The 16,405-nt window shown below is 37.1% G+C and overlaps 1 protein-coding gene and 1 long non-coding RNA gene across 3 annotated transcripts in view; one reads left to right on the top strand and one right to left on the bottom strand.

The window, feature by feature from the left end:
• The window catches only part of LOC112861305 (CD302 antigen), a 135,315-nt gene that overhangs the window by 53,342 nt on the left and 65,568 nt on the right, over positions 1 to 16,405 (top strand). For both annotated transcript variants that reach the window (XM_025924643.2, XM_025924658.2), the window contains exons 16-23: positions 1,996 to 2,110; positions 6,435 to 6,470; positions 6,848 to 7,023; positions 8,115 to 8,182; positions 8,454 to 8,533; positions 9,083 to 9,222; positions 11,399 to 11,504; positions 11,935 to 12,095. In XM_025924643.2, coding sequence (XP_025780428.2) covers positions 1,996 to 2,110; positions 6,435 to 6,470; positions 6,848 to 7,023; positions 8,115 to 8,182; positions 8,454 to 8,533; positions 9,083 to 9,222; positions 11,399 to 11,504; positions 11,935 to 12,095 — 882 coding nt within the window. The remainder of the gene's footprint in view (positions 1 to 1,995; positions 2,111 to 6,434; positions 6,471 to 6,847; positions 7,024 to 8,114; positions 8,183 to 8,453; positions 8,534 to 9,082; positions 9,223 to 11,398; positions 11,505 to 11,934; positions 12,096 to 16,405) is intronic.
• On the bottom strand, positions 9,468 to 15,643 carry LOC147578496 (uncharacterized). Its single transcript, XR_015255256.1, has 2 exons — positions 15,532 to 15,643; positions 9,468 to 9,982 (listed from the first exon to the last, which is right to left on the bottom strand). It is a non-coding gene; the product is annotated as an uncharacterized LOC147578496 (long non-coding RNA).

Here is a 16,405-nt window from a genome sequence, read left to right as displayed (position 1 = left end):
GGCATAAAATCACAAGAGAGTTGAAGGGAGAGGCTAAGGCAGTGAGAACAGAATACAGATCAAGAAGGTTTCTTTGGTGCCGTGGTTGAAAACAAAGTTGAGGGGGGTGGCGCCTGGGTGGCTCAGTCGGTTGAGCCTTTGACTCTTGATTTTGGCTCGGGTCATGATCTCACAGTTTGTGAGATCAAGCCCCACAATGGGCTCTTCATTGACAGTGTGGAGCCTGCTTGGGATTCTCTCTCTCCCTCTCTCTCTGCCCTCTCCCTGTACTCGAGCCCACTCACCCTCTCTCTATCTCTCTCTCAAAATAAATAAACCAAAAAAAAAAAAAAAAAGAAAAAGAAAAAAAGTTGGGAAATTAGATTGATGGTAAGCAATAGCATTATTAAGGATTTTTGACAAGAAACCAAGGAGGGCAAAGAAGATTCATATCAAGTCAGATTTTAAGATGCAGCAGATAGGATCAGAAGGCAATAAAAGACCAGTTAGGTATCTTCCTTTGCAAAATTCATTCACTTATTGATTCCACTAATGACAGTCCAAGCATTGGACTAGATGATTGACAGTGGTGATAGTGATGATGGTGGCAGCAGCTAATACTTGTGGACTCATGAGCCAGGCACAGTGCTAGGCATGTCACACTTATTATTTCATTTAATGCTTACATGACCTTGTGAGGTAGGTACTATTACCATATTCACCTTATGAGTTCTGAGAAATTTGAGTAAGTATACATGATTATAGAACTGAAATTTAATCCCCCGTGTCTGGGTCCACCCTGCTATATGACTAGGCATTTATAGAAACAGAAAGGATACTGACTTATGGAGAAAATACCACATTTTAGTTTAGATATTTTGAATTCAAGCTAGTAGTAAGAAATATTCTATAGTAAGTTGAAGTTAAGAGACTGGAGTTGAAGGAAAAATGTATATTAAAAAAGTATAAAGGGCCAAAAGTGGATTTAGGGGAATCATCAACACATAGAATGTAAGATGAGGAAGTAGGAGGCCTATAAATGATATCTTTGCTATGCACGCCCAAGAAAGAGATTCAAGAAGGTGATTGCCCAGAAGTGCTGCAGGAAGGTTGAGAAGAGAACTGAAAATGTCATTGGAAAACACTATTTTCTAAGCACCTGTTCTAGTAATAAACTATATAGTATCATGCCATTTTTATAGAATTCTATTTAACACATGAGAAGATGAAAACTTCAGAGAAGCTTATAAAGTTTCCAGAACACTGATGCAATAAACTATGTTCTATGTAAGTAGAATCCCTATGTGTGAAGAGAGTCAAAAATCTACCAAAGAACTAAATAAAAGAGACACTGATGCTACCTACCTGTGTCAGGAACAAGGCCAGCCAGGGCAGTGTTCTGGAAGGAGAATCTCACCTAACCTGCCACAGTACCCACCAGAATCTTGGTCATAAGAGAGAGCAGTCCAAAGAATGGTGGCGGTTCCTCCCAGGTCATGCCCTCTCCTTTCCTTTCTTCTCTGCTTGCTGGCTGGGGTTTGTAGAGAGCGATCTGGGATCACATAGAAGAAGCTCACATCCTGGCAGTGCAGAGCAACACCACAGCAGGAACCTAGGCCCTTGATGTCAGCCTCTAATGTCACATTTCACAGATCTGCTTTCATCACAGTCTGCTATTTGGAAGCCACGGAAATAAGCATCTTTTTCTAGCTTGACCTTTCTCAAATTTAAAGGTGCAACCTACAATTTCGTATCAACAAGAACAGAAAAAAAAAAGCAATAATTTATATTTTGGACATAAACATGACCTTATCATAAACATGACCTTATTTCCTTTATCAGCCCCTTTGAAGGTTCTTGATTAGGCTGTTAACCGTTTAAACACTGTGTTCATTCATTAAACAAATATCTTAGGTGCTAGAGCTAAAATAGATTAAACGCTATAGGGCCTAAAGTTTAGTGTTTTATAAAGCTGCATTGGCTTCAGAATAGTCTGCAATCTTCTTCCTCCTTTAGGTCATTCACAGGCCAGGGCGAAGAAGCTGGTATTTCTATGATGACAGAGAATTTATTTACTTACGACCTTTTGCTTGTGACACAAAACTTGAATGGGTATGCCAGATTCCAAAAGGTAAGTGGTAGTTATTCCTTTTCACAGTCTTCTCATGTGAACATTGTAAATGCTGAGCCTAAAGTGCCTAAGAGAGCATTTTAGTCTATAATCATAATTTTAAAAAGCCTATAAAGACACAGTTAATACATTAAGCTCCATCCTGCTAGACTCCTACCCTGAGGACAAGGTTGGCTTATTGAGATTAGATGGTACCTTCCTCTTTGATCATGAAAGAATGTGTATAGAAAATAAAATTTAAGTTGAATTTAGAGAAATTAGATTTGGAAATGAAAGATTAATTCAACTAAAAGAAGATACATAGTGGAGGGAATCATTTCAATTTTTATTTTGATGCAAAATGAAGATAAACTTGGGAAGAACGAGGCAAGAATCAAGAAATCAAAATTTGGCAGGTCTCTGTAACATGTGGAAGCAATCTGCACTGAACTCCCATATTGCCAATAGTTTATGGAATTCAAGTTCAAATCTAGGAGACCAGTTAGCTTGATAGTAGAGGCTTTGGTGACAAAAAGGAGAGAAAGGGGAATAAAGAGATACCTTTTTATTTAGCTTGTTACTAGGAAAATGTTAAAGAATATTAAGGAAAGTGTTAAGAAGATTTTTAACACTCAAATTGTTTTTCAATAATTTTAAAATAATTTTAAGTAGTTTTATTGGATATATTAAGTAGTGGTAAATGCACAGAAAGCTCTCAAGGAAATTTCTGAACTGAATGTAAATCATTGGAACTAAAGGTAGATCCTCTACTAAGCTCTCAAAGAACCCAGAGTGTCCCTTCATGCAACCATCTATTAGAACATTGTTCTTTTTCCCTAAGAAGGCCACCATATTGCCTTTAAAAGAGCTTCAGACATGATATCCAGTACAGTAACTGGAAAGTCTCTTTCACAAAAGCAACTGGCAGGCCATTAATAAAAGAGGGAACTGTGTGTGTGTTGACAGGGTTTTTCCAATAGAGAAATTATACCTGAGGTATTCCTGATTATTTGATTAAACCTGCAAAGGAACAAAGGGAAGCCAATTTGGATACCCTTTAAACAAGCAGAGAAGTAACTAACATATATGACTAATTTGGATAACTCTCTGGTTTGAAGCAGGAGTGGTGATCTTCCCATTAATCTTTAGTATTTGCTAACGTGCCACAGACAATGTCATTGCTCCCTCCAAACTGTGTCCTCACTGGTATCTACTACCCCACCCCTGTGCCTCCTATCTGAGCAGTGGGGCAAACCCAAGAGTTCACACCAGCATAACTAGAGAAATTACAAACCAGTAAGTACAGGAAATATTATGAAGAGCATGTAGTTGTCTTTTTGTCTTTTTTATAGATTTTTTTATTTTAAAAAAGAAGGGAATTAACAAGCTTAGCAAACATAAGTCAATTAACTAACTAAATAAATCTTCTAAATAACTGTACCCCTGCTCTCCTCATGTAGAAATAAATTTAAAAACTAAAGAACTTCCTTAGTCTATTCACAATTGTCTGAAGAAATTAGTGATTGTTTGATCCAGAAGTGTAAATGTTAGGGAAACTTCCCTTTGATAGCCCCTAAATTCTAAGTTATAATGTGTCACATTCACCTAGCTGAATGTTTTCTCAGTTAGTAGAGCAGCTAAAGTCTGCTCAACTGGATATTTCTGTATCAATCTGTATTTTTCTGGTTTTGTTAAAGCAGTTTATAAACCTCAGTAGCCTAAATCATCATACCTTTGCTCTAGTTCCTGCCTTTTTTTTTCCATAAAGAAATTATCCTACCTATTTTTTTTTAATTAATTTATTTTTTTATTTTGAGAGAGAAAGTGTGGGTTGGGGAGGGGCAGAGACAGAGAGGGAGAGAGAGAATCCCAAGCAGGCTCTTCACTGTCAGCATGGAGCCCAATGTGGGGCTCAAACTCACAAACCATGAAACCGTGACCTGAGCCAAAGTCAGATGCTTAACTGACTGAGCCACCCAGGTGCCCCTGTCCTTTTTTTTTTTTAATTTTTTTTTTTTTTTTTCAAACGTTTATTTATTTTTGGGACAGAGAGAGACAGAGCATGAACGGGGGAGGGGCAGAGAGAAAGGGAGACACAGAATCGGAAACAGGCTCCAGGCTCTGAGCCATCAGCCCAGAGCCTGACGCGGGGCTCGAACTCACGGACCGCGAGATCATGACCTGGCTGAAGTCAGACGCTTAACCGACTGCGCCACCCAGGCGCCCCGCCCCTGTCCTTTTTTAAATGTTTATTTATTTATTTTGAGCGAGAGAGTGAGGGAGCACACAAGCACAAGCCAGAGAGGGGCAGATAGAGAAGGGGAGAGAGAGAATCCCACGCAGGCTCCACCCTGTCAGTGCAGAGCCCCATGCAGGGCTCAAATGCAGGAACTTCAAGATCATGACCTGAACCGAGATCAAGAGCTCGGCACTTAAGTAACTGAGCCACCTGGGTGCCCTTTGCTCCTGCCTTTTTTAAAAAGGTAAAAGATTTATAAGATCTGAAGAGAAACCAGAGTATTTGCCTTTTTTATTACCTGATCCAATTGTTTCTAATTAGTCCCCCCTTCTCTAAAAGGGATACTTTGACAACCTAGAAATTTTAAATAGCCATAGCCGCTATAGATATACATAATTTTAAAATATTCTTTTCTTGGGGCGCCTGGGTGGCGCAGTCGGTTAAGCGTCCGACTTCAGCCAGGTCACGATCTTGCGGTCCGTGAGTTCGAGCCCCGCGTCGGGCTCTGGGCTGATGGCTCAGAGCCTGGAGCCTGTTTCCGATTCTGTGTCTCCCTCTCTCTCTGCCCCTCCCCTGTTCATGCTCTGTCTCTCTCTGTCCCAAAAATAATAAACGTTGAAAAAAAAAAAGACAGTAAAATATTCTTTTCTTTAAATTGAACAAATAGTATCAAAAATAAGACTCATAAAAATGTCTTTAGTAAAATCATCTATAATGCCAGTACCCAAACACAACAAGTAGTATATTATACTTCTTGATAACTTGCACAAACATACGTAATCTTGTGAAGAAAAAGAAAAATTTGCATTCTGCTTTTCTCACTAATTTAAAGAAATTTCAAGGTTAGACATAGCTTCCCCCAAGACACAAATGAACAGAACTTTTTGATGAGATTACAAACAAGAAACTATGTATATTTTTAACTGATTTGACCCATTGTTGATAGAAATTACCCAGTATGCAGAGAACGACTCACAGAGAGAAACCCAAGATGTTAGATACATAGACAGTCCTCTAAGTAGGGTCATCTGTCCATTAGGCCCAGATACAACAGCGAAATTAAGAACAGCTATTTTGCCCTGTAATTTATAAGATTCATCAAATTATGTCTTTGCCTTGGAACGGAATGACATATGACCGACTCTTGATCTCAGGGTCATGAGTTCAAGCCCCGTGTTGGGCTCCGAGCTGGGAGTGAAGCCTACTTAAAAAAAAAAAAAAAAAGAAAAAGAAAGAAAGAAGTGGGGGAGAAGAAGGCAACAAGCATTCTGGGGAAGCTACTCTGCCCTGCCAACTGTCTGGGTACTTTTGAAGGCATGGTCTGAAGCTGATTTTCACAGTCTTTGTGAGTATGGTAGCAGAATCTTGTTTTTTTATTTATAGAGTAGAGAGTTGAGGCTCAGGGAGTTAAACAGCCAATCCAAAGTCCCACAGCTGTGAAGGGTCTGAGGGCATTTGGAAACTGACCCGCTCAACTTCAAAGACGAAAATTCTTTGTAATGTACTGTATTTTCTCTGTTTCCAACTAGGAATTCTGGGTGATTTTTATTATTTTTCTCCCAGTTTTGTCTCTTAAAAAAGCTTCTTAAAAAGTTCAGTACTGGATTACTCTACATTGTTTACAAGGATATCCTAAGACAATGAACTCAACCAACCCAGGTTTATGGAACAATTACTCAAATTGCGTTGGATGGAGAAGTAGTTAGCTCCTGAATAATCTCATCCTACAATGATTGTCTTGGTGCCTATTCCTTACTGCTCATATGTAATGTATATGATATACTCATTTGCTTATTTATACTTTCTAATTATTAACTGTATCTTATCCGTCTAGTCTTCCTTTGTGACTTAGTGATATAAGGTAGAGAACTGCTAGTAATACGTTAATAGTAATAGATCTGCTTTTTTGATTGCCACTAAAGCAGCTTTAGCTTAGGCCCCACGAAATTCAAACTGAAGCAATCATAATATGAAAGGTAATGGTTTGGCCATAAATGGTCAAACTCAGCAATTCTGCAAGTCCTCTTGAGTTAGATTAAAGGCACTTACTGACATTATCTCTAATTGGATACTAATTTTAAGCCTTTTGCTTTCTTTCTTATATAGGCTTTACTCCAAAAACACCAGACTGGTACAATCCAGGTAAGTTAAGAAAACTAAAATTTAGCCAAAGCTGCTTTTACCTTCTCAATAATGTATTTAGTTCATTATTTAAGCCATGGCCTAAGTGCCAGCTTTTCTATCACATCTTCAATGGAGGTGAAGTATCTCCAGGCAGGAAAGGTGATTGGCTGATGTGGAATGAGACTTTGAGGCTGGATTTGTGCTCCTCTGTGAGTACAGAAGGCTGGCTGTATCTCTCACTGGCTCAACAATCCTTGGTGCCTTGGAGACAGCACTGCCCTGGCCAGAGAGACCCAATAATCTAAGTGGATTACTATTTATAAGTAGTTTTGAACATTAATTTGTGTTTAGAGGCTGCATTTTGTTTTGTACATAATTCTGATCTTCTTCTTTAGAGCGTGCTGGAATTCATGGACCTCCAGTTGTCATTGAAGGGAGTGAATATTGGTTTGTTGCTGATCCTCACTTAAACTATGAAGAAGCTGTGCTGTATTGTGCTAGCAATCACAGCTCCCTGGCTACACTGACATCTTTGACAGGACTAAAAGCCATCAAAAACAAAATAGCAAACGTAATTTGAGATAATATATTAAATTTTTTTTTCTTATTTTCATTATTTATTCCACTAAAAAATATTTCAGCTTATTGGGGCGCCTGGGTGGCTCAGTCGGTTGAACATCCGACTTCGGCTCAGGTCATGATCTCACAGTAAAGGAGTTCGAGCCTCGCGTCGGGCCCTGTGCTGACAGCTCGGAGCCTGAAGCCTGCTTCTGATTCTGTGTCTCCCTCTCTTTCTGCCCCTCCCCCACTCATGCTCTATCTCTCTCACTCTCAAAAATGAATAAATGTTAAAAAAAATAAAACATATTTCAGAAATCTTGCCAAAATCTACAAAAGTTTAATGTTCCTTTCAAGTAAAATTTGCCTAACAGCACCCAAATTCATCATTTCATGTTAGAAAAGTTAAATAGAGGGGGCGCCTGGGTGGCGCAGTCGGTTAAGCTTCCGACTTCAGCCAGGTCACGATCTTGCGGTCCGTGAGTTCGAGCCCCGCGTCGGGCTCTGGGCTGATGGCTCGGAGCCTGGAGCCTGTTTCCGATTCTGTGTCTCCCTCTCTCTCTGCCCCTCCCCTGTTCATGCTCTGTCTCTCTCTGTCCCAAAAATAAATAAACGTTGAAAAAAAATTTTTTTTTTAAAATAAAATATTCAAGATTAAATATAAATGTCAATTTATAAGATGAACATCAATAGATAATATAAATTACTCTAATTCTTTTATTTTGTAGTAAAAGTTAATTTTATAGTTGAGTTTCTGTTTCTTCTAATAACTAACTTTGCAAAATATCTTTGTGGGAAAAATAATTTTTATATTTTTAAATGTATAATTCCTTGTAGTATATCCTCTATATCCAATTAACATATGTCTGTTATTACAGTGACCATATTTTCTGTATGCAAAATAGCACATAGTGAATATACAGAAGTTTTCATCTACTTCTTTGGTGAAAGGACCTGGTGTATATAATTTAGAGACCAAGGAATGTCTGGAAATTTTAGTGGTTGTGGTTATGGTAAGATAGGGTATGTAAATCAAAACTCTCTTAAAAAAGTCAACACATGTAAGGATGGGTGATTTTGTTGGTTGGTTGGTTTGTTTTTCAGATATCTGGTGATGAACAGAAGTGGTGGGTGAGAACTGGTGAACAGCCCATAGATCGTCACTTTCTTAAGTATGTGACACAATTGATGCTGCCTTTGTAAAGTCATTTTAAGAAGTCCCAAATTCCCTTTAGAAAAGGGATTGCTATTTACAATTTGTTTTGAACATTAATCTGTGAACTGTGTAGACTAGAGAAACCAAGTCTTTTTGCATATTAACATTAAGAAAAAACTGGTATAAAATAATGGCATAACATTAAATTTAGAAGTAAAATTACAGTAAAAAACAGAATGGAACATGTAACTACGTTATGAGCTGTGCAATCTCTCCTTTTCTTTCAGCTCACGATATCTATGGCATCACTTTCCTATAACATTTCGGGAGGAATGCTTGTACATGTCTGCCAAGACTTGGTTTAGCGGTAAATTAATTCCAAATCCTTTAATGTTAATTATGTAATATGTGAACTTCAGGTTCAATTACTAGCTTAACCTTCATCTTGTTTTGGCTTATTGCTAATGACTATGGCTCAAATTCCAAATGCAGATAAAGGTGCTTTTCACTGTGAATATTTTGACTTTATCCTAAAGCAGTTACTTAGAAATAAATTTACCACTTTCATAACTGATAAGCTTATAAACAAATTTGCCAAGATAAACAGGTAACAAATTCTAAATATAGTTTAGGTCTCTTTCCCCTTCATTAGCCTTCCTTTCAACCTATTTTCTCACCATCAGGAACTGTGGTAACAGAGGTCATTATACCAAATGTGTGCATTTGTATCGGCAACACTGGTATACTATAACCTACTGATAATTATAGAAGATAGAAATGGCTAGAGGAGAAAAGGAATATATTGTAACTGTTTGGGAAAGAATGATTTGAAGAGATTTTCTTTACTACTGGATTGTTTTTAAAATTTGCTGAACAGAAAATTCTCACTACAGTAATCCTGCTTTTCATTTCTCAGACTTAAATAAACCTGCAGACTGTAGTACCAAGTTGCCCTTCATCTGTGAAAAATATAATGTCTCTTCGTTAGAAAAATATAGTCCAGATTCTGCAGCTAAAATACAGTGCTCTGGGGATTGGATTGCTTTTCAGAATAAGGTAAAAAGAGAATTGCTACATTGTACAAATGATGATTGCTTTCATGCTGGTTGTATGGCCTGTGGCAGAACGGCAGCCCATCAGATAACTTCACTAAGATAGCCTCTGCATATTTCAGTAACTCACCTGATCCCTCTGCATTTCAGAAACCAAGTTGACTCTCAAGTTAGGCATGCCTACAGGTCTTTCCAAGCCCTGTGTTCCTATTCTGTTGCTACTAAACTTAAATTGCTGATATTGATCTGTCAATGGATTGTAATACTTTAAATAGACTCTCTCTATAGCATGAAGGAAACTGACAGTTTCTGGCTGATAAATTTTCCCCCTGAAAGAAAACATCCAAGCAGTATCTGTCAATTAAATTAGACCAGCATTCCCCAAACTACTTTTTGGGAACTACACATATGCTAACAAAATGCTCATCATTGATCTTGCTTCCAAAGGGGGCATTCTAGATCTGCCTCTTTTGAGATTCATAATCTGTATTGGTATATGTATCTCTTCGGAAATGCTAAGTAGAGATTGCTATAGTATGTTAAACATCTGTCTGTTCTGTTACATAAGAGAAGTTTGATGATAAGCAGGCTGGGGTTGGTGTGAGAGCCCCATGACATCTTCAAAAATGGCTCCTTTTGTCTTTTTGCTCTGCCATCCTTAGCATAATAAAACGTCCAAGCTCAAGTTCAGAGTGTTCCCTCTCGGGTCTTTTCTAGAAGCCACCCGATGATGATGATTTATATAGCTCATTGGCCACTGCAGTCTGTAAGGAAGATGAACTAAAGCATTTTGTGGAATGTTTCAAGGAACACAATTTAGAGCATACTACTCCGTACTAATGTGATCATAGTATCAAAAAGAAAAAGGAAAATATGTGTCTGACAACTGAAAGCTCTGTACTAAAGCTGAGATATTAATTTTAAAAGTAGTACAATCTTTTTTCCCCAAGGTACTGGGACTAAATTAATTTACATAGTTGGTGTAATTTTGAATTAAAATATCCTGCCAAAAGAAACAGGGATGATTTCTTTTAAAATATCTGTTTTTAGGGGCGCCTGGGTGGCTCAGTCGGTTGAGCGTCCGACTTCAGCTCGGGTCACGATCTCGCGGTCCGCGAGTTCGAGCCCCGCGTCGGGCTCTGGGCTGATGGCTCAGAGCCTGGAGCCTGCTTCCAATTCTGTGTCTCCCTCTCTCTCTGCCCCTCCCCCATTCATGCTGTGTCTCTCTCTGTCTCAAAAATAAATAAATGTTAAAAAAAAATTTTTTTTAAATATCTGTTTTTATATAAGGAGGTGATGATTTGGAATGCAGCCTTTGAAGTCAGATGGAACACAATCTAAATGCTGACCATACCACTGTCTGGCTATTTCACTCATTGGAGAAGTTACTTAACTGCCCTGTGCCTCAGTTTCCCCCCATTTGTTGTGAGAATTAAATGAGATAATATTATGCAAACTGTTTAGCACATGGGAAGCACTCAATAAATGGGAGGTTTTGGGGCACCTGGGGGGCTCAGTTGGTTAAGCGGCCGACTTTGGCTCGGGTCATGATCTCGCGGTCCATGAGTTGGAGCCCCATGTAGGGCTCTGTGCTGACAGCTCAGAGCCTGGAGCCTGTTTCAGATTCTGTGTCTCCCTCTCTCTGACCCTCCCCTGTTCATGCTCTGTCTCTCCCTGTCTCAAAAATAAATAAAATGTCAAATAAATTAAATAAATAAATAAATAAATAAATAAATGGGAGGTTTAAAAAAAATAGTTTGACTAATAGACCACTCTAGTTGCTTATTATTGAGAGCAGAGATCTGCATTCATATAGTACTACTTTGTAAATTTCCATCTCTCAGAGACCAAAAATTAGCAGCCCTCTAAAAGATGAGGTGTTTATGGGTCACCTTGGTGGCTCAATCAGTTAAGCCTCTGACCTTTGATTTCAGCTCATGTCATGATCCCAGAGTCATGGGATTGAGCCCCGTGTCAGGCTCTGCACTGAGCGTGGAGCCTGCTTAACACTCTCTCCTCTCCCTCTGTCCCTCTCCCTGGCTTGTGCTCTCTCTCTCTCTCATTCTCTCTCTCTTTAAAAATAAATAAAGAAAAGATGAAGCGTTTACCTACTATGTGAGCTTTCCTGTGTCTGGAATCTTATTCTTCATAAGAATATTCTTCATGTTTTTTGTTTGCAGTGTTTTCTAAAAATCAAACCCAAGTCTCTCACATTTTCTCAAGCAAGTGATACTTGTCATACCTATGGTGGCACCCTTCCTTCAGTGTTGAGCCAGAGAGAACAAGGTAGCAGAATTGTTTTTGAAAACATGTTTTATTATGATCTGGGGAGCCAAGATAGTTTGGGGAGGCCGTGGGGAATTAGCATATTAAAAAATCTTATTAGGGGTACCTGGGTGGCTCAGTCAGTTAAGCACTTGACTCTTGGTTTTGGCTCAGGTTGTGAACTCGCAGTTTGTGAGTTCAAGCCCCACATCGGGTTCCTCAATGACATTGCAGAGCCTGCTTGGGATTCTCTCTCTCTCTCCCTCTCCCTCTCTGCCCCTCCCCTGCTCATTCTGTCTCTCGTTCTCTCTCAAAATAAATAAATAAACTTATTTTACAGAATAGGTAAAAGACTATCTTTGTAGATAAGCAAGAGATATTCATTAACATTTTTAATATATCTTTAATTTGAATAAGTCAAATGCTTTAAAAAAAAATCTCTTTCTGACAGATTTTATTACATCCTTGCTTCCGGATATGGAGGCTACCTTATGGATTGGTTTGCGCTGGACTGCCTATGAAAGGATAAACAAGTGGACAGATAACAGGGAGCTGACATACAGTAACTTTCACCCATTGCTGTCTGGTTGGAGGCTGAAAATACCAACAAATGTAAGTTTTTTTGAATCAGAAATCTATATAGGTTTGTGACATACCCAAGTATTCCATAAATTACTAGATTAAGATAATAACAAGGGTCTATTGGGACACTTGAGTGGCTCAGGTGGTTAAGTGTCCAACTTCGGCTCAGGTCACGTATGATCTCACGGTTCATGAGTTCAAGCCCTGCATTGGGCTCCATGCTGACAGTGTGGATCCTGCTTTGGATTCTCTCTCTCTCTCTTTCTCTTTCTCTGTCCCTTCCCCATGTGCACACACTCTCTCTCTCTGTCTCTCTCTCAATATAAATAAATAAGCATATAAAAAAAGAATAAAGGTCTATTTTATGAGTCCACTTACATGAAATGTGCAGAGCAGGCACATCTTTAAAGATAAAATGTAGATTAGTGTTTGCCAGAGGCTAAGGAGGAAGGAAAGATTGGGGGTGATGCCCAAAGGGCATGGCATTTCTTCTTGGAGTGGTAAAAATGTTCTAAAAATTGGTTGGGGGTGATGGTTACATACTTGAATATACTAAGAACTATAGAATGTGTGCTTTAAATGGGTAAATTATATCACCTATGAGTAATACGTCAGTAAAACTGTCACAAGAAGAACAGGAGCTCCCCAGCATTCAGGCAGATGCCCCTGTTTTTCACAGTAGCTTCAGACTCCGTGACACTTATTTTACAACCACAATAAGCCATCAAGGAGTGAGATGCAAATAGAAGCAAATATAAATGTTTTATTAACATTTTGGGATTTGGGGGCTGTCTCCTGGGGCCAAAAGTACAAAATTGGTGATTAGTGATCATTCTTCCCAAACAGCTACACACAAAGAAGCTATAGAAGGGAAAAAAGCATTGTGTTAACAATAGTTACCTTATACCATGATTCTGCCCCCTGCTTCTGTCTTCCCTATTTGCTGGATATAAACCACCCTTTGCACAATGGCAAAGATTAAGAAATTAACTTTAAAGTGAAATTCCACAGGTATGCCTAGACAACAGTCAGTTGATGTTCCTGATGCAGTATAACTTTGCTCAAGGTAGATGTTGGTGGCAAAGGGAACTCTGAGTCATATGTAATTATGTACAAAGTAAATATTAAACTAATGCTTGGTTATCCTAGAAAATCTGAAAGTTGTAGAAGAGTAAATGCAATAAAGAAAACTGTCAACCTGATTCTACTTATACTTAGGCCAGTAGCTTTCAAGGTTTCAACCATAACCCCATAGTAAGAAATACATTTAAATTACTATTTAGTACATGAATATAAATATAATATTGAATTGAAACAGATGTTTCAAGAAACAGTACTTACCCTTACAGCATATACCCACTGATATTTTCTTTCTATTTTATTCTAGTCTAGTCTAGTCTAGTCTAAGCTATTCTCCTTCTCCTATCCAATCCTATTTCATTATCACATATATGAGTCAAGATCTACTGAATTGATGTCACAACCTACTAAATGAGTCACAGACTATATTTGAACCCACATCTAGGAAATCACAATAAGTATTTCAGCATTTTTCCTTCTAGGGCTTTTTCATATATTATCCTTCTGACATAGATAAAATCACAGTCTGTTTACCACTGTATACATACTATTGTATTCTACTTTCCTTATTTAGTATTATATAACAGTTTCTTATACCATTAAAAAATATACTTGATAAGCATTTTAATAGTTGCACAACACTTCATGATAGATATGCTAAAATATTTAGGTTGTTTCCATTTTTGCACAATCATAAATAGTGCTATAGTGAACGTTTATGTGCATAATCTTTGGTTATATTTCAAATTACCTCCTTAAGATAGATTTTGGAAGTCATATAGCCAGATCAAAAGATGTAAGTAGTTATAAAGCTCTGATCACCAAATGCTTTCCAGAAAGGTTTATGAGTTTATATTCTTATTAGCAATATATTATGATTGCCATTTTATCCATAGCAGCATATTAACAATTTCTAACATTTGTTGAGCATCTAATAAGTGTCAGGTACTTTGCTAATGCATCATATACATTATTTCATTTAATCTGCATGACAGATGTGAAAAAGACTATTACCCCACCTCTATCTTAGAAATGTAAAAACAGAAGGAATCCTGTAACTTACCCCCAATTGTGCAGCCATGCACATTTAAATGTGTCAGAGTCACATTTAAATCTAGGTCCAAGATTCCACAGAACCAGTGTTCTTAGGTACTTTACTACGTTGCTTGTAAGGGACATTGTCTTTTTTTTTTTTTTAATATTAAATTTATTGTCAAGTTGGTTTCCATACAACATCCAGTGTTCATCCCAACAGGTGCAAGGGGCATTGTCTTTTAAAAATTCTTGCTAACTTGGTAATTTAAATATGTCATATCTTTGTTTATATTTCTCTGATGTCTAATAAATTGTATATAGTAAGTTCTGTAAGTTCAGTAGTAATTTGCATTTCATCAAGTATAAATGTTATGTTTTTCCAATATTTATCAAAGCCTTCATATATTTCTTTTTTGTTTCTTGCCTTCATGTGTTTCTTATGATATTATAACTGAATATTAAACATGCTAACTCTGTATTTCCTGTGTTTACTAAAAATATTCCAGTACATTTTTAAACTCTGAATACCAAAAATATTCTAGAAATAAGTTTTGATTTTTTGCATGTGTGTATATTCAAATCTGTTTATTTCCTTTTTTTCCTCCATTTCTATTAGATTACAAAGCTCATCATGTAAATGTTAGTGAAATATATGCTTATATTTTCTTTGCCTTTTTTTTCCTGACAGCATGGTACAGCCATGGTATGTTGTGCATGTTGTCAGTGAATACTTAAGGCGTTTCCCTAGTCCTGTCTAACATCGTTTATTAAATATACTTCCATTTGTTAAAGACAATATAGGATGCCTCCTTTATTATATATTAAATGTGTGTGCATGTGATATGCTCTTACATAGCTATAACACTGATCTAAATACTATAATTTTGCCATATTTAAAAAAAATAATAAGAATAGTTATCCTTTATGTATACCTTTAAACAATAGTTTTAGCTATTCTTGTCCATTCTTGCAAACTATATTATTTAGTAAATTTCCAACTAAACTAATTAAATTAAAATAGTTCTGATGAGAATTTGACAATATTTTAGGGAGAATTAACATCTTTTTATTAACCTTTCAATTTAAAAATATAGTGTACTATATCTCTCCATTTACTCAAGTCTTCCTTCAGAGCCCTCAGTGAAGTTTTTGTAATTCTGTCTCATTGCCTCTGAGAATGGCAGGTTTTTTCTTGATTTTCTCACTGACAGGCAGAAAGCTATTATTTGGGTATATTTATATATGTATTTCACAGGCATCCATCTTCCTAAAAGCCTCTTATTACTTCTCAGAGTTTTTCGCTAGATTTTTTTGGGGGTTTCCTAATCAGATAATCATAATCTTCAAATACCTGTCCATGCTTCACCACATATGGCTGGACTTCCAGAACTGTAGTACTACCAGAAGTAATAACCACCAACCTAGACTTGCTCTGTATTTTCTGGACTGTCTGAAGTCTCTCATTGTTATATATGATGCCTACTCTTTGTTTAAGTTTTATCATTCTAGAACTAGCTTATTTAGAACTTCTATTCAAGAATAAGTACGGAATTTTCTGAAGCTTATTTCCAGCATCTGCTAAAATTGTGGTATAGCTATAGTAAACCATTTTCATTTTCTTATCATAAAATCTAGTTACTCAGAATGGATTATTTTACTACTATACTGAATTGGATTTATTAGAATTTTATTTGAGAATGTTTTCATCTCTGTTCACAGAGTTAATTTTTTATGCTATGTGGTCAGATTTTTTTTCCGATTACGTCAGCTTCGTAAGATGAACTGGGTAGCTTTTTGCCTTTATGTTTTGAAATTATGACTCAGCCTGGAGAATTTTCTTTCCCTGAAAGTTTGAAGGAATTACCTAAAAAATCATGTGATGTTACTTTTCAGAGATCATTCTTTAATAATAAAAGGATTTGGTGTAGTGGTTGAGTGCTTAAACTCCAGAGTCACATTGTCTGCATTTGAATTCCATCCAGCCATTTAGTGTGCCTTTGTAAGTTCACTTAATTTTTCTTAAGCCTCAACTGTTCATCTGTAAATTCTGACACTGTTACACCTACAATACAATGTGAGGATTACATAGACAATTCATTTAAAGCTTTTAGCTCTCTGACGCATAGTGTTTAAAATGAACTATTAATATTAATTTTCAGTTTCCTCCAAAGTTACTGGTACATTTTGGATTTTCTGTTTCTCCTTATAAAAATTAGTCTAATTTG

The sequence above is a fragment of the Puma concolor genome, chromosome C1, assembly GCF_028749965.1.
Source record: "Puma concolor isolate L17-30 chromosome C1, mPumCon1.1.hap2, whole genome shotgun sequence".
Lineage (NCBI taxonomy): Eukaryota > Metazoa > Chordata > Mammalia > Carnivora > Felidae > Puma > Puma concolor.
This window is presented reverse-complemented; position numbering and strand designations above follow the sequence as displayed.